This window comes from Caretta caretta, chromosome 9 (assembly GCF_965140235.1).
Source record: "Caretta caretta isolate rCarCar2 chromosome 9, rCarCar1.hap1, whole genome shotgun sequence".
NCBI classification, from domain to species: Eukaryota; Metazoa; Chordata; order Testudines; family Cheloniidae; genus Caretta; species Caretta caretta.
Window position 1 is genome coordinate 5664795 of NC_134214.1, and position 18819 is coordinate 5683613.

Consider the following 18819-nt stretch of genomic DNA (forward strand, 5'->3'; position numbering starts at 1 on the left):
TGCAGGGAGAAGTCCTGGTTAGGCCAGGCCTCTGATGGCAGGGGAGGGAAAGGCCTAACTGATCTCTCACAGGCCTGGTCCTGGTAGGTGTCAGCAACCAGTACAGCCTGGACTCTGCAGCAGCTCCTCTGGGGGCTACAGCTGTGACTGCTATGGCAGGTACCTGCCATGGCAGACAGGCAGCCTTTGCTCTCCTGGTCCTATTTGGTCACATTCCCTCACTAGCCAGCTCTGGTGCTAGAGCTGTTGGCCAAGACAGTAGCAGCCTTCAGCTCAACCTGAGTCCAGGGGACTTGTCCAAAGGCAGGTGCCACCGCCCTCACCAAGAAGCTCTGGCTTGTCCCTGTTTTGGCCAGGGGAGCCTGACAGGGGCAAGGTTACTAGGTTCCTCCTAGGCCCCATGAAACATCTGGCTTCCATGTCATTCCAGGGTACCAAATTCTCTTTGTCAAGGTCATTCGGAATTCTAATCCTGTCCTTCGAACTGCTTGCAACCCCTCCCAGCTTGGTGTGATCTGCAAGTTCTATAGGTGTGCTCTCCACTCTTCTTCTCCTAGCCTCTAATGAAAATATTGAACAGTACCAGACTCAGGGCTGACTCCTGTGGGACCCCACTAGCTACATCCTTCCTGGCTGAGCAGATCATTGGTAACTATTTTGAGTGTGGGCTTTCAACCCATTGTTTGCCCACCTCACAGTAATTTCATCTAGGCCACATTTCCATAGTTCACTTACAAGCATGTCAGGTGGGGCTGTCAACAGCCTTACTAAAATCAGTAGTGTATCTTAGGAAGGGAGGCAGTGACCCCACGAATTGAGAAGCGCTGGCTGGCAATAGGGTGCAATGGCGTTGCATCATACATCAAGCCGCAGCCTGTTTTGAAGAGACTCACCTTGCTGAAGAGGCTGAGAAAGGGGAGAGGAGGAAGGAAAGGGTACGGCATCCCAGCCAGGAGCTGTGCGCTCTCCAAGCAACCGCCTCTCGTGTGTGGAAAAAACCTGTAGAGCACAGATTGGACTCCTCAGACATCTTAAGTCTCATCAGTGACTTTCTTTCCCCCAGCAGACATCCTCGTATCAAGGGCTAGCTGACGAAAATCAAGGTCTGTCAAGTCTACTGCATCCCCCCCTCCTTTCCCGGGGTTACTGACTTAGTGAAGGAAATCTGGGTGCAGCATGATTTGTTCTTGAGAGATGAATGCTGCCTGTTCCTTAGCCCTCTGATCCTCTACCCTAGAAGGTCCAGGACTTTGGCCGGGTGAAGCCTGAAGCCCCTTGCAGGGCAGCAGAACTAGCCTTTCGTTGGCCCCTTTCCATGCCCTGGGAGGGATGGACACAGCTTGTGGCCTAGCTGGAGGACTGAGCTACAGAAGGGGGCGAACTGCTGCAGGGCCAGAGCAACTATCACCAGGGGGTGCCAAGACAGAAGAGCCCAACCGCGAGGCGGCGCCTGTGGGGACAGACCCCTGTACAACAAGCACCTTCTTATCTGAGACAAGGGTGGTGTTCAGATCCACTTCGTCTTCCTGCGGCGATGCCTCCAAGCCTCCCCCTCGGATCGGATCTCCTGACGCACAGCTCAGGCCCCATGAGCCACCACAGGCTCATATCTCTGAGCTTCAAGGCCTGGCTCCTCGATGGGTCTAGAATTGGAGTCTTCGGCTGAGGTCCAGTCTGTACTCATGAACAGCAGGAATCCTTCCGCTTGCAAAGCTTACCTGCAGAGTTGGCAGCCAGCGCTTCCTTTCCTGGTGCTCCTGCCACTATCTCCTTTCTCGAGGAGCCCTAGTTACGCAGTTGGAATCGAAGACACAGGGACTATCCATGAGCTCTGTTAAAATATACCTGGCAGTTACGGCCTTCCATTCGCCTATCGAAGGCCTTCCAGCCTTTGCTTGCCCTACCATGTCCAGATTCCTTCAGGGCTTACCTCATTTCTTTTCTTATATTTGAAACCCACACCTCCATGGGACTTCAAAGTGGTCCTCAATGCCTGAAGGAACTCCCCTTTTGACCCTATGGACACCTGTTTGTTCCCTCATCTCTCCCTTAAGACTTAATTCCTGGTAGCTAGCACCTTGGCCAGAAGGGTGGGAGAACTCAGAGCTCATGGCCGATCCACCAGCGTTACATTCTACTATGATGTGGTCATGCTGTGTCCCCATCCTCAATTTCTACCAAAGATCTTGTCAAGGTTCCTTCCCCACTCTGAACTCTAAGGTACAGATGTGGGGACCTGCATGCAAGACCCCCTAAGCTTATTCTTACCAGCTTAGGTTAAAAACTTCCCCAAAGTACAAACTTTGCCTTGTCCTTGAACAGTATGCTGCCACCACCAAGCATTTAAACAAAGAACAAGGAAAGAGAGCACTTGGAGATGTCTTCCCCCCCAAAATATCCCCCCAAGCCCTACACCCCTTTCCTAGGGAGGCTTGAGAATAATCCTCACCAATTGGTACAGGTGAACACAGACCCAAACCCTTGGATCAATCAGGTTCTTAAAAAGAATTTTAATTAAAGAAAAGGTAAAAGAATCACCTCTATAAAATCAGGATGGTAAATACCTTACAGGGTGATCAGATTCAAAACATAGAGAATCCCTCTAGGCAAAACCTTAAGTTACAAAAAGACTCAAAAACAGGAATATCCATTCCCTCCAGCACAGCTTATTTTACCAGCCATTAAACAAAAGAAAATTAAATGCATTTTCTAGCTAGATTACTTACTAACTTAACAGGAGTTGGAAGGCTTGCATTTCTGATCTGTTCCTGGCAAAAGCATCACACAGACAGACAGACCCCTTTGTTCCCCGCCCCCCTCCAGATTTGAAAGTATCTTGCCCCCTCATTGGTCATTTTGGGCCAGGTGCCAGCTAGGTTACCTTAGCTTCTTAACCCTTTACAGGTGAAAGTGTTTTTCCTCTGGCCCGGAGGGATTTTTTAGCACTGTATACAGAAAGGTGGTTACTCTTCCCTTTATATTTATGACAGATCTCATCAGATTTCTGTATCAGTCAGGATACCTATTTGCCAGTAGTCTTTTTTCCCAGCCCTCACTCCTCAAGAGAAGTGGCTAGTCTCCTCACCTTGGGCATTAGGAGGGTGCTCATCTTCTATCTGGACAGGGCGAGAAGCAGTGAGGCTTTCCCCAGCCAGTTTGTATTCTTTGCTGAAAGAATGAAGGGCCAGTTGATTTCCATGCAGACTCTATCAAAGTAGGTATCTGGTTGCAGCCCAGCCTGCTATGAAGCCACCGGGCCACATCCCCCTCCCACAGTGACAGTCCACTCCACCGGGGCTCTGTCCAGTTCTATAGCCTTCCTTACGGACATTCCCATAGCGGAAATTTGCCGGGCTGCAACCTGGTGCTCAGTTCGCACATTTGCCAAATGCTATCCGTCCCATGTGCAAGGTGGATGCAAGCTCTGGTGGTGCTGTCCTCCCAACTGCCTTCGATCAGCCTCTTCAGTGCCCATCTCCATGTTGAGTCACTGCTTGGCAGTCTCCTACCGTGGAGCACCCATGGGGACATAAATCCAAAGGAGAGGTTGCTTATCTGTACAGTAACGTGAGTTCTTCAAGATGTTTTGTCCCTATGGGTGTTCACTTCCTGCCCTCCTTCCCCTCAGCTGCACAGTCTTCTGGGCTTTGTAGTTGAGAAGGAACTGAAGAGGCAGAGGGTCCATCCCTCCCTGTATACCAGCTCTGGAGCATAAGGTTGTGTAGTGCACAGGTGGGGGCCCACAGACACTGCTAATCAAAGTCTCCTGGACCAGAGCTGTTGTATTAATTTGGATTAAATATATGGGCTGAATATTAAACTGTGTTAAACAAGGTTCAGTGTTTGGTATACAGAGATCTCAACATGCTTAGTACCCTGGCAAACAAACTATTAAACATTCTTTTATTAAAAGTACAGAAAAAGAAGGAAAAATAGTTAAAGCATTTAAGGGATTCAGCCAGAGCTGATAGAGGTGGCTGTGACAGGATCCATGGGGTACAACCTGAAATTGTGGGACCGCTGTGCCCCCTTAACTCTCCAGCTTGGGCTGTCTCTCACAATCCTATGCTAATGACAAGCAGTAAACCACTCCAGGTGCTGTGATCACTCAGCCATCAATCAACATGTGGACACACTCCCAGCTGAATTGCATTAATGCTCTAAGCTGCTCATGAACTGTATAGAGACACCAGCAAATCTCCACAGCCTTGCACCTTGGTAATGTACCATCTTACACTGCTTAAGACTTCCTTGGGCAGTGCAAGCTCATTAATTAGTTCTCCGCTCCATCAAAGGGTAGTGGGCATGCAACAGCCCTTGTAATCTGAGCAGATTCCCCAAGCACTTTAGACAAATTCACTGGTAAGGATAAAACATTAGAATAAGTGTATTAACTACTGTGACGGGGCAAGGCCAGATGGCTATAGTAAAGTAATGGGAGACAAATATATTAGCCACAGGCTAAACAAATCCCTGTTAACAGAATAAGCAAATGGCAGCTGCTCCAGGTCAATTAAGACACCTGGGGCCAATTAAGATCTTTCCGGAAGGCAGGGAGGACAGCTAGGTTGATTGGGACAGTTGAAGCCAATCAGGGGCTGGCTGAAACTAGTTGAAAGCCTCCCAGTTAGTCACGTGGGGGCACATGTCACGAACTGTAGGAGGAAGTTGTGCTGTTGGAGAGACTGAGCAGTACATACCATATCAGGCACAAGGAAGGAGGCCCTGAGGTAAGGGTGAAGGGGATCATGAGGAAGTGGGGGCTGCTGTGGGGAAGTAGCCCAGGGAATTGTATGTGTCCTGTTTCTAAAAAGTCAGCTACCATAGCTGATACTATTAGGGTCCCTGGGCTGGAGCCTGGAGTAGAGGGCAGGCCCAGGCCCCCCCTTTGCTCCCCCCCCCCCAATTAATCACTGAGACTGAGAGACAATAGAGATTGTGCAAGGGAGGATAGCTTCTCCTCACGTCCCTCGCTGGCTTATGATGAAAATGGCTCAATAGTCTGTAACCCTTTTCTCTAGAGAGAGAAGGGCTACGTGGAGGGTCACAGTGAGCCTCTGAGGCTAGCGAAATCTGCCAGGAAACACGGGACCCACGGAGACAAGGACAGAGCTTTGTCACACTACAGCAATGGTTCTCAAACTTTTGTACTGGTGACCCCTTTCACATAGCAAGCCTCTCAGTGCAACCCCCCCTTATATATTAAAAACACTTTTTTATATATTTAATACCATTATAAATGCTGGAGGCAAAGCAGGGTTTAGGGTGGAGGCTGACAGCTCGCGACATCCCCCTCAATGTAATAACCTCGCGATCCCCTGAGGGGCCCCGACCAATGTTCCCTCTAATTTTTGACAGGCTGTGTGAGCAAAAAATTTCTTCTGTGCAAATTCTTATGCTTCTGTACAGATTTTTGTGCATGCGGTGTTTCGCCATGTGTGCAGGGTTTAGGATCTGTGTGCGTGCACACACACACAGCTTAGAGGGAACAATGGTCCCGACCCCCAGTTTGAGAACCCTTGCACTACAGAAAGAGAGATTTTAAGTGATAAGTGTTGGTTATATAAGAAATAAAAATAAAACCGCAGTCTAAACTCTACAAACTAAGCAAGATTTGAATCAAGCAGTTTCTCACCCCACTAGATGTTCCAGGCAGTCTACAGTTTTTATTATACAGGTTGAATTTCCTTCTCAGCCTGGGGCCAGTCTTCCCAGTGTTCTTGTTGCCTCCTTCAGTGTCAGTGTGGAAGGAGAGAGGCCCAGTGGTGATGTCATTGAACCTCATTTATACTTTCTCTCACATGTTACTGTGACATCTTATGAACTTCCACATACTTTTGACAGTCGAGCTCACAATTAGGGGAAATGTCTAGGCCAAAACCTCTCAAAGAACTCAAGGTACTGGAAGGCAAATAACCTCACCCCCTCACTCATTTACAAAACCAGCTGAGGACTCTGCCAGATTTGATTGGTGCAGCCAATAAGCACGTTCCGACGCTAAACATGACTAACATCCCCAACATGGGAACTTTGATGTGGTCATTGCTGTCCTGTCTTCTGACCTTTTGTTCTTCAAGTTCATTGACTGTCGCGATTGTTCCTCACCTTACCAGTATTGACCACTATGGCTGAGCGGAGCTTCTCTGCACTGCAAAAAAACTGAAGACCTTTCTCAGGATGATGACAACCCAAGAACGTTTACACAATCCAATGCTTTCGTATGCGCATAAACGCACTGCGGATGGAGTGAAGATATCTGAAATTGCAAAGGAATTCTTTTCAGCTAATGACTGGCACATCCACTTTTGGGGAACATTTTAAGACCAGGCTTCTTTTCTTGTGTGACTGGTTACTCTCACCAACTCAAGCTGGTCCAAGATATCACCTCACCCACCTTATTTCTCTGGTTTCCCCATTGTCGTTGTATGTCACCAAATTTACCCTCATTTTAGTAAAAACGTCCTACCGTTCACAAAGCATGCGAGTTTGAGGAGCGGTTTGGTGGGCGCGAGTTCAAGCAGCGCGGCTTGCTGTGGGGTGTGTCATGTATGGAAAGACCTGGGTCTTGAGGGGCATAGGGGCTCAGCTTGATACAGGGCTTAGTACATTTAGGGTTCAATAGGCACCTTCAAAGCCAGCTCACCCTGGAGAAGCCTGCTGTGGTACAAGCATCTAGGAACCTAGGCACCTACTCTGGTTTTGGTTGGGAAGAGCAGGTGGAGGGGCAAGAGCTGGTGGTGGGCTCTCCCCCCAGCCTTGTCTACACTCGGAGATGTTGCCAGTGTAGCTATACCTGCAACACCCCTAGTGTGAGCAGTTATCAGTAGACAAGGGCTTATACTGGCATAAGCTATACCAATATAACTGTGTCTACGCTAGGGCTTTTTCTAGCATAGCTATGTTGGTAGAAGATCACAAGCCTAGTCAACATAGCTATGTTCGTAAAACTTCAAGTCTGGACAAGGCTGGAGGGGTAACCTAGATGCCGTGGTGTAATGGTGTAGGTGAAGCCCATGTGCTGCACTTCTGTGTCGGTTCCCCAGGGGTGCGCTAAGTACTGATAGCTGCCTGGCAGGAATTCCTCCATGTGGCAAACCTGTTTCTGGTCTTGGTACAACATCTGCCTGCTCCATACCAACTTCACGTGCTACTCGTGCCACGTAAACAAGGGCATGCTCTAAGTGGGTTTAATCAGTTGCCAGTGGCAGACCCGTGACTGTGGTGTTGCTAGCCAAACCTCAGCTGTTTAACAGTCAGATTGATCTCCAGCAGAAGTTCCCAGAGGTGTGGTCCACGCTCCGCTGATGGTCTCTGGGCTTGTCATGTGATGGCAGCTGCTTGGTTGCAAAATAATTCCCTGATTACCCTTCTGTCTAAGCAGAGGTGTAGTCACCATGGGGACTAGGTATGGGAACGGAAGGGGAGCCAGCCTCAGGTGGTCCACACCATGAAAGTTAGAGTGGCTGGTTCTGGCGTAGGCTGGCACTGAACGCTGCAGCTTTTTGGGAAGAGCTCTCTCAAGCCAGAGGAACAGTCGTCTTCTCTGAGCATTCGTAAACGCAGCGCCAGCTCTTGGCAGAAGGTGCTGCGCCATCAAGCTCCCAGGTCCGCTTCACATAGCCATGCGAGTGCTGTTCTCACCTGCACGGTTTGTCCCTGGAGCAGGTAGGAGCAAGGGCTAACCTCCTGGTTGCAATGTCCGTACTGTCGCTTCACCACCACCACCACCCCGGCTCACGAGGTAAGTTCGGGTTTTCTAAAAGCCAATTACTTAACAGTTTCATAATGTGCTTTCAGTGTGTGAAACATGCTTACTAGCTAACCGTTTTAAGGCCTTAGGTAGGTGGAGAGCATCCAGAGCAGATGAGGTAATATTAGCAATCTGAATGAATGGAGTCTGGTTGCTTGCTCCCAAGGTCTTGTTCATTGAAGGCAGCCAACATCCCCAGTTTGTGTTAAAAAATAAAATAGAGGCAAAAGTCAAATACTGGAGAACAGGCCCCCAGGGGCTTTCAGCTAAGCCATCGATACCCATTTTCAATTACTTTGAAGTTTTGTTAAGTCTTCGAAATGATTGGCTGGCCATGAGAGGCTCACCTGGCCAGGGGCAAGGTGACTAACACGCATTCTATTTAAGTAGCTTCTTGCTGGAGCTAGTACATGTCACGTACACAGCTGAAATGCCTCTGGGTGAAAGGTTGGAACGTGCTTATAGCATGTCTGTTGAAGCCAAGTCCTGTTGTCTTCCGTCAAGGAAAGAGGGAGGGCAGCTACAAAGCCCGCTGAAAGTTTGCATGGAAGTATCAGCATGAAAACTAGACAGCGGCCTGCATATGCATCGGCTTTTTACTCAGTTCTAGGGCGGTTGTGCTCCATTGATGCTCCATGGTGGTAGGCACTCTACATGGAGCTGGGGTGTGTGAAACTCACCCTGAAGGTAAGACAGACCAAGAGGGAAGAGAGGAGGTGGTAGCCACGTTCCTCAGCTGAGATGAGACCTCTATCATATCCCCCCTTAGTCGTCTCTTTTCCAAGTTTTAACCTCTTTTCATACAGAAGCTGTTCCACACCCCTAATCATTTTTGTTGCCTGTCTCTGCATCTTTTGCAGTTTTAATATGTCTTTTTTGAGATGGGGTGACCAGAACTGCACGCAGTATTCCAGCTGTGGAGGTACCATGGTTGCTAGATAATACTAGGAGTTCTTCGCCACCCATGAAAGGGGCACACGGATCCCATGGTACAGAGAGAGAAAGGAAAAGGGCCAAGCCACTCGCAGCCTGATGTCACCATATGGGGCCAGAATGTGCCAAGCTGATGATGTTCTCCAGAATCACCATTTTGTTGATCTAGAAGTTGATCTAGATATTTCTGCAAACATTTCCTGGCACCCCTGGGGCCAATTCCTTGCCCCTCCCTGTCTGGACGTGGGTAACTCAGTGTTGGCCCAGTGTTTGGAGCTGGAGCTGCAGCGATGGAAGTGGGGTGCTAGCCCCAAGGAGCTCATGTGCTGAGGGCTTCACTCTGCCTCTGGCATAGAGAGCTGCAGGCCAGGCCGGGATGTTCTGTACCTTGGTGCGGTGGAGTACCTGCTGAGGGCAAGGCGCCATGCCTGGAGGGGCCTTACCTTTGTACAGCAGAGTGCCGGCTGGGCACTTGGGGAAAAACCACCGGCCAAGCTGCAGGATATGCCCTGCCTGTAGAACAGGTGTGACCAGTCTCTGTCCCTCACACCCCCACCCAGCCCCAAGGGACAGCCAGAGCTGGGAGAGGCACCTGTGGAGCTGTGGCTCGGGGCCATACACCATCCCAAAACACACAGATGCGGGCTCCCTTTGCCCAGTTCTGTCCTCGCACACAAGGCAACCAGCTTGTTCCTGCTGTGCTGGGCATAAGGACAGCCAGGCTCTTACGTGGCTCCCTGCTTAGCCCCTCACACCGTCCTGGCCCTTTCCAGATGCTGCCACACAACACCCATCTCCCCGCGGAGCGCTTCCACCTCAGAGCTGGGCTAGAACTGGGGCCCCTCTCACTTCTCCCATCACCCCTCTCCCAGGGAGCGGCTTCCACGCCCTCCAGCAGCCTGGAGGGTAGGAGTGGTGTCCTGGCCATAGTGGCCCCATTCCCTGATGGAGGAAGTGGGCTCTGAGGTGTCCCCTGCCGAGCCACAGGGCGGGGAAGAAGCAGCAGGGGACAGAGCTGCCAGAGGGCAGCTGCCAGGCTGCTACCAGCTCGCGTAGGGGCCTGCAGCTCCCTGGGCAGGGCCTTGGCCCGATAGCGGCCAGGTTGGCGGCCCCTGGGCCTTGAATTGCTTCATGCAGACGCTTTGTTAAAACAGCCGGTGGGGGGCTCAATTCCTGACCGAGCGGAGTGAGGCCGGACCCTTGACGTGAGGGGTTTCTCGGCCTGTCTGTCTGCACGTGTAGCCCGAGCGCTTCTGCACCCTGCAGCCAGGCCGCTCCAAAATGACCTGCCCCCGGGGCCCCCAGCTCAGCCTCGGAAACCCAGCCCAGGAGGGCTGCCTGGACACGCTCTGTCCTCCAGGTGGCATTGTCACCCCGCTGCTTGGACTCCAGCTGCAGCCACGTCGAGACCCCCTGGCTTCTTCACCTGTAACTAGCCCCCCCTGTCGCTGGGGGCCGGCTGGGGGGCGTGAGCCTTCTCTGGCCCCTTAGCCAAGCCTTTCAGCCTCCTTTGAGATGACTAGGGCTCTGAGCCGCTACAAATAAATACAAATAGGGCATTATACTGATTAATCACACATCACCCAAATGATCTGTCTAATCTGTCCCCCCACCCTGCAACCCTCCTGGGCGTGCAAAGACAGAGAGGTGCTGTCTGCAGCTGTATGGCATGGCGCGGTTCTGTTCATCCCTGCAGGGTGAGGGGGTTGCTCTGCCTGCGGCCCAGTGGGTTTGGCTCACTCTGGGTGTGGCGCTGGTCCTCCCAATGGCTGGGGTTGCTCCGCTAGAGGCAGGCATTTTGGGGCAGCGGGTGGTAGGTAGCTAGCCTGGCAAACAGCCCCGGCTGGCTGGTCGCGCAGCGCCGTTCGCAGGCGCCCGTCAGCGCGGTGAGAGTTGTAAAGGGCCGAGCTTATAAAGGCGGCATTACTGATCATGCCTGGGTAGGCTGGAGCCAAGACATGCCAAGCTGGGTTCGAGAGGCGGCCGAGTTACCGCACGCGGGGAGCAGGGGAACATTTCCGACATGTCCTAGCCAGGTCTGCTCCGGGACTCCCACCAGACCATGACCGAGCCTGCAGGATCTTGGCTGGGTCCCAAGGCCAAATCTCCCACATGGCACCATCCCCGGGGTGCAGCCGGGGGAGCCGTAGTGCAGTCTGACGAGAGCCAACACACAGCATGAGCCAGGAGCATAAGGCCTGGGCCCGCAGCCTGCCCGAGGAGACCTGCTGAGCTGCGGGGTGCACGGTGTGGGGTCTGGGTGAGGAAGCCCTCAGGGATCTGGGGAGCCAGGCAGCCTCTGCCACTCAGGAGATGCTGTGTAGTGCTGAGCAGGTCTTGAAGAGCCCTCCCTCCCCTCCAACTGCATGTTCTGAACTCCCCATGAGGCCGCTGACCCGGACCCCCATGAGGCCCTGCTGGCCTCACTTCTCGCCCAGCCTGCCAGGGAGCCGTGGCCAGAAGTTGGGGCAGTGCTGGGGTGACAAGGTGGAGATGTCGGCCCAGCTGACGGAGCCCCGGGAGGGCCAGGGAGCCTGCTGGAACCTTTGGCAGGCTGGGCCGGGTCTGCAATCGTCAGCACTGGGGTAGCACTGTAACCGAGCAGGCTGCAGCTGGGGGAACGGTAGCTCCCCATCAGGATCCTAGCGTTTCGGCGGGGGGAGGGGTGGTAACAACGGGCCCGATCCTGCTCTCCTCCACACACAGGCTTTGGGGGCGCTGCAGGGCCATGCCCAACACCCTGAGCAGGGGGCAAAAGAAAGCTCCTTCTGTTTCCACCCTCCAGAAATTTCACAAGCAGCATTAAAACCAGACTCACAATCCCACTGGCTGCATTAGCCCCATGGCTGAGGACCTTGCCCACTGTGGCCCCAGGGTGAAAGCTGGCAGGCTGTGTGGTGCGGACAACCATCAACTTCACCCTCCGGTGACCAGCGTTGGATCAGGGGGCCCAGGCAGCTCCTTAAATTGGGGCCCTGAGACTCCAGAGGCAGGTGCCTCACCTAGGAGTGGATTGAGCTCTCACACAGCTCAGACTGAATGCCCTGCTTCCCCTGCCAGCAAGCTCTAGGCTGGGTCCTGCTCCACCCCAGTGAGCTCTGGGCTGGGTCCTGCCCCGTCCCAGCATGCTCTGGGCTGGGTTCTGCTCTGTCCCAGCATGCTCTGGGCCATGATCCGTGCCATCCCAGCATGCTCTGGGCTGGGTCCTGCCCCGTCCCAGCATGCTCTGGGCTGGGCTCGCTGCCGTCCCAGCATGCGCTGGGCTGGGCTGGGCTCTTTGCCGCATGGGGCGGAAGGTGCCGTTCCAATGTCCCTGCTGCACTCTCATAGGGACGCACCACAAGGCCGCGCTCGGCCATGCTTTCAGGACCACGCATGGCGTCGCCACTCGCCAGCTCTGGCCGTGTTCTCGCAGCGACGGGATTGGGCTAGGCTGGAGCCCGTGTGGCCACTGTGTGAGGAGGAGCTGTAGCCCGCTGACACATCTGAGCCCTCTGGCTGGCTGCCTGCCTGGGGCTGAAGAACCAGTCAGAGCTGCTGTAGGAGGAGCGCTCTCTCTCCACCGCCCCCATAGCACCCCGTACTTGCCAGACGGTGGGGGGATCGAGAAGCCCAGCACCCAGGGTGGTCCTGCCCCCTCACCCTCTCCTGTGAGCAATGCGGACAGGATGTGGACTCTGCTTCTCCTCCTCCCTCCCTGCAGCCCCTGGCCTGGGAAGGGGCAGAGGAGGATGAAGAACCCCAGGGGCTGCCCCCCCCCCCGGCCAAGCCTAGAAGTGGGAGGGGACCCCGCTGCAGCCACCCCTGTCCCAGGCTTTGGAGAGAGGAGTGAAGAGCCCCAAGAGGGCAGACAGCTCAACTGACGAGGGGGCTGGGGAGGGCAGCCGTGGGGTGAACAGAGCCAAGGTCTCCCAGCTCCAGCCCCTCCCCACAGGCCCAGCTCACTGCTGAGCAGCACTTGGTGCTGGAAAGAGGCCTGTCATGCAGGGCTCTCAGCCTGACACCGCTCACCAGCGCAGCATCCTCTGGGGGAACTGCCAGTCTTTGGGTCAGGCCCTGGAACCTGCGACACGGTCTGCACACTCACCGGAATTTCTCCTGCAACCAAGCCTGAAGGATCTGCTCCTCTCAGGGCCTTTGAGGCCTGATCCAAAGCTGGCTGGACTCAGCGGAAAGACTTGGCCCTGCCGTGCACAATGCCTGGATCCAGGGATGTGCCCCATTCCAAATCCCCAGCCCTTTAATCCCTCGAAGTAACGAACAGGGCCAACTCTGCTCTGCCGTGCCAGTGCAAATCCAGAGTGACTAGGCTGCAATGGGTAGAGTTACTCCTGATTTACCCTGGGTTAACAAGAGTGGAGTCTTGTGGCGTTGAAAAGTGGGTTGGAATTGTAGGCTGCCGCGGCCATTTGTAAGGGGTTTCCTGGTTCTGCATGCAGGCTAGAGGGCGATCAGTCATTCTGCAGCCAGCTGGCCTAGGGTAAAGGTGGGGTGAGTTGTGCCTCACTGTTTCAGGGAGCAGTCTGCTTTGTCTGTCTCTGTTTTTAGTTCTTGTGTGTTAACATTCTGCATTCTAGGAAATAAAGTCATGGTATGTTGCAGCCTTCCAGCAAGAGTAGTTATGTTTTTATCTAACACATGTACGTGCTGTGAAACATAACAAGTCTGGCTCGATGTCTTCCAGCTGCCAGTTGGAACCGACTGTGGCAGTCGACTGCAAAGGCAGAGGGGAAGTGCTTGGGAGGGACTTGCCCAGTCTCCAGTTGCCTCGCAGGAGTTAATGAGCGTGCCATGCAGGCAGCAATGGGCAGCTCCTGAGTGCTTGGTTCTGCTCTTCAGGCGCAGGCTCGGGCTTGGTCCCAACAGCTCCCTGTTGATCTGCCACTGGATAAGGTTGCACTTTAGGCAGCCGTCCATGCAGGTGCAATCAGGCCTGCTTCTCTCCAGGCTGTTCCCACCTCCAACCCCTTGGGCTAGCGGCTAGCGGACTGAGCCCATCTCTTCTCTAACTTTCTCTCCTGTTCTCTCTCTCTCAGTAGTGCTAGCAGCAACAGGAACAGACACTGGGCCTCGTTTTTAGCGGGGGTGAAGCACCAGTGAAGAGAGGCTGATTTACACTGGCTGAAGATCTGGTCCTTGGTGGGCGCGGGTGTGGCAAGCAACCATGCCATGTAGGGAGGACAGGGGTCCATAGCTGGGGATGGGTTGGGGGTTGGAAAGGTCCTGCTGCCTCGGGCCAGGGCCCTGCCTGCCGGCTGCACCCCAGCAAATCAAAACAAAATCTCAGCCCTGAGGTTGGTTTTGCTCTGTGTTTATCTGTGTCATTGACACGCTCTAATGCTCCGTCCCAGCATCACTGGCACCTAGTGGCCAGAACAGCGCCTCACCATGGCTACCAGCCCAGTATCCATGCTAACCAAAGGGGCGCACAGCCAGGAACGAATGGACCCTCCCTCTGGCTGCCCCTGCCTCTGGGCAGCATCTTCAGCACCATAACAAAGGCAGGGAGGAACAGGCCCAACAAGCAGGGACTAGGGGGGCGGAGGGCACTCAGCGCCAGGGGTATGTGTCTGTGAGGGAGAGACAGCAAGAGAAAGGCAGCACGTGTGTTCAGTGAGCATGCCTGTCTCTCAAGGTCAGCTCTGTCTCTGCAGCCATCCTCTATGCACCCGTCCCTAGAGCCTAGTGCAGTGGATTCCAGGCTTTTTCATTGGCGGACTCCTTTGGCAATTTTGAATGGAGGGGCGGCCCCCCTTGGAAACCCCTCGTCTGTGTACATAGCTGAATTCGGGTCAGTCTAAAGACAGAATTCAACTGGAAATGTTGCAGGTGCAGGACAAGGCATTTGACGCAGCGTCAGAAAGGGCGCTAAGCTGTTGGCTGCTATGGTACGGCCAACACTTCAGAGTTTGGCCTGTAGGTGGGGGTGCGCGCGTACTTTTGATTGCTCAGAAAACCGGAATATCTGAACAGGATCAGAAACTTTATTTTCTCAAAAAGAAAAGGAGGACTGGTGGCACCTTAGAGACGAACCAATTTATTTGAGCATGAGCTTTCGTGAGCTACAGCTCACTTCATCGGATGCATTCCACTGCATGCATTCCGATGAAGTGAGCCGTAGCTCACGAAAGCTCATGCTCAAATAAATTGGTTCGTCTCTAAGGTGGCACCAATCCTCCTTTTCTTTTATTTTCTCAGTCACCTGTTGCGGACCCTTTAGACTTCGTTTGCGGACCCTGGGTTAAAAAACACTGGCCTAGTAGTGTGCCTGTCTATCCATCCCCACACACACCCATCCATCTCCATACACACCCCTCTACCCATCCATCCACCCCACAACCACACCCCCATTTCCCCCCAAACACATCCCCTCTGTTCATTCATCCGCTCATTCATCCCCATACACACCCCTCTACCCACCCATCCCCACCCCATCCCCCATACATTCATCCCCAAACACATCCCCTCTACCCACCCAACCCCAAACCCACCCATCCCCCTCTACCCACCCATTCCCCATCCATCCCCATACACGCCCCTCTACCCACCCATCCCCCTCTACCCACCCATCTCCACCCCATCGCACATCCCCCACCCCATCCAACCCCATCCACACCCCTCTACCCACCCATCCCCCCATCCCCCCACCCCGATTTCCCCCCAAACACATCCCCTCTATTCATCCATCCGCTCATTCATCCCCATACACACCCCTCTACCCACCCATCCCCACCCCATCCCCCATACATTCATCCCCAAACACATCCCCTCTACCCACCCAACCCCAAACCCACCCATCCCCCTCTACCCACCCATTCCCCATCCATCCCCATACACGCACCTCTACCCACCCATCCCCCTCTACCCACATCCCCCACCCCATCCGTCCCCATCCACACCCCTCTACCCACCCATCCCCCAGCCCCCCCACATCCCCCACCCCGATTTCCCCCCAAACACATCCCCTCTATTCATCCATCTGCTCATTCATCCCCATACACACCCCTCTATCCACCCATCCCCACCCCATCCCCCATACATTCATCCCCAAACACATCCCCTCTACCCACCCAACCTCCATCCCCACCCCACCCCAAACCCACCCATCCCCCTCTACCCACCCATTCCCCATCCATCCCCATACACACCCCTCTGCCCACCCATCTCCACCCCATCCCCCATCCCCCACCTCCATCCGTCCCCATCCACACCCCTCTATGCACCCATCCCCCCACCCCTCCATCCATTCCATCCCACCCCCATCCATTCATCCCCAAACACACACCCCTCTACCCACCCAACCCCAAACCCACCCATTCCCCTCTACCCACCCATCTCCACCCCATCCCACATCCCCCACCCCCCATCCATCCCCATACAAACCCCTCTACCCACCCATCTCCACCCCATCCCCCCATCCATCCCCACCCGTCCCCATCCACACCCCTCTATGCACCCATCCCCCCACCCCTCCATCCATTCCACCCCCACCCCCATACATTCATCCCCAAACACACACCCCTCTACCCACCCAACCCCAAACCCACCCATCCCCCTCTACCCACCCATCTCCACCCCATCCCCCCATCCATCCCCACCCCATCCCACATCCCCCACTCCCATCCGTCCCCATCCACACCCCTCTATGCACCCATCCCCCCACCCCTCCATCCATTCCACCCCCACCCCCATACATTCATCCCCAAACACACACCCCTCTACCCACCCAACCCCAAACCCACCCATCCCCCTCTACCCACCCATTCCCCACCCGTCCCCATCCACACCCCTCTATGCACCCATCCCCCCACCGCTCCATCCATTCCATCCCACCCCCATACATTCATCCCCAAACACACACCCCTCTACCCACCCAACCCCAAACCCACCCATTCCCCTCTACCCACCCATTCCCCATCCATCCCCATACACGCACCTCTACCCACCCATCCCCCTCTACCCACATCCCCCACCCCATCCGTCCCCATCCACACCCCTCTACCCACCCATCCCCCAGCCCCCCCACATCCCCCACCCCGATTTCCCCCCAAACACATCCCCTCTATTCATCCATCTGCTCATTCATCCCCATACACACCCCTCTATCCACCCATCCCCACCCCATCCCCCATACATTCATCCCCAAACACATCCCCTCTACCCACCCAACCTCCATCCCCACCCCACCCCAAACCCACCCATCCCCCTCTACCCACCCATTCCCCATCCATCCCCATACACACCCCTCTGCCCACCCATCTCCACCCCATCCCCCATCCCCCACCTCCATCCGTCCCCATCCACACCCCTCTATGCACCCATCCCCCCACCCCTCCATCCATTCCATCCCACCCCCATCCATTCATCCCCAAACACACACCCCTCTACCCACCCAACCCCAAACCCACCCATTCCCCTCTACCCACCCATCTCCACCCCATCCCACATCCCCCACCCCCCATCCATCCCCATACAAACCCCTCTACCCACCCATCTCCACCCCATCCCCCCATCCATCCCCACCCGTCCCCATCCACACCCCTCTATGCACCCATCCCCCCACCCCTCCATCCATTCCACCCCCACCCCCATACATTCATCCCCAAACACACACCCCTCTACCCACCCAACCCCAAACCCACCCATCCCCCTCTACCCACCCATCTCCACCCCATCCCCCCATCCATCCCCACCCCATCCCACATCCCCCACTCCCATCCGTCCCCATCCACACCCCTCTATGCACCCATCCCCCCACCCCTCCATCCATTCCACCCCCACCCCCATACATTCATCCCCAAACACACACCCCTCTACCCACCCAACCCCAAACCCACCCATTCCCCTCTACCCACCCATCTCCACCCCATCCCACATCCCCCACCCCCCATCCATCCCCATACAAACCCCTCTACCCACCCATCTCCACCCCATCCCCCCATCCATCCCCACCCGTCCCCATCCACACCCCTCTATGCACCCATCCCCCCACCCCTCCATCCATTCCACCCCCACCCCCATACATTCATCCCCAAACACACACCCCTCTACCCACCCAACCCCAAACCCACCCATCCCCCTCTACCCACCCATCTCCACCCCATCCCCCCATCCATCCCCACCCCATCCCACATCCCCCACTCCCATCCGTCCCCATCCACACCCCTCTATGCACCCATCCCCCCACCCCTCCATCCATTCCACCCCCACCCCCATACATTCATCCCCAAACACACACCCCTCTACCCACCCAACCCCAAACCCACCCATCCCCCTCTACCCACCCATTCCCCACCCGTCCCCATCCACACCCCTCATCTCCACCCCATCCCACATCCCCCATCCATCCCCATACACACCCCTCTACCCACCCATCCCCCCATCCATCCCACATCCCCTCCCAACCCCCCCAACGCACCCCTCTACCCCCCACCTCCATCCCGCCCCCGCCCTGCCGCAGGCCGCTCGCCACGTTAACCCCTCGCTGCCCAGGGCTCGCGCCGACCGGGACCCCCCCCCCCCCGCGGCTCGGCCCCGCGGGCCGGGCGCGCTCCTCGAGCGCGGGGCCTGCCCCTTTAAGAGCGGGCCCGTGGGGCGGGCGCGCGCAGGCCGGGGGGGCCGGAGCCGCCTGCGAGCGGGGACTGGAGGCTGCGGAGCAGCCGGCCCGGGGGTCCCGGTGCGGCCGGGGGGCTGCGCCACCAGGGGGAGCGCGGAGGGGCAGCAGTGGGGTGGGGGAGCCCTAGGGGGTGGGGGAGGACCAGGGGGGCAGCAGTGGGGTGGGGGAGCCCCAGGGGGGCAGCAGTAAGGCAGAGGAGCCCCAGGGGGTGGGGGAGCCCCAGGGGGGCAGCAGTGGGGTGAGGGAACCCCAGGGGGCAGCACTAAGGCAGAGGAGCCCCAGGGGTGGGGGAGCCCTAGGGGGCAGCAGTAAGGCAGAGGAGCCCCAGGGGTGGGGGAGCCCCAGGGGGCAGGAGTAAGGTGGGGGAGCCCCAGGGGGTGCGGGAGCCGCAGAGGGGCAGCAGTGGGGTGGGTGGAGCCCTGGGGAGGGGAGGACCAGGGGGGCAGCAGTAAGGCAGAGGAGTCCCAGGGGGTGGGGGAGCCCCAGGGGGGCAGCAGTGGGGTGGGGGAGCCCCGGGGGG

The 18819-nt window shown here is 55.8% G+C and overlaps 1 protein-coding gene across 4 annotated transcripts in view; it reads left to right on the plus strand.

Moving 5' to 3' along the window:
* TFRC (transferrin receptor) overlaps window positions 1-6477 on the plus strand; it is a 35658-nt gene extending 29181 nt beyond the window's left edge. For 2 of the 4 annotated variants that reach the window (XM_075132053.1, XM_075132056.1), the window contains one exon: window positions 6114-6477. Coding sequence is in view for 3 of the 4 variants with exons in the window: in XM_075132056.1 (XP_074988157.1) it covers window positions 6114-6119 (6 nt within the window). In the remaining variant the exon portion in view is untranslated. Of the gene's footprint in view, window positions 1-1063 lie in introns of all 4 variants that reach the window. The other 2 variants (XM_075132054.1, XM_075132055.1) reach the window with 2 other exon arrangements.
* The last annotated feature ends 12342 nt before the right edge of the window (window positions 6478-18819 follow it).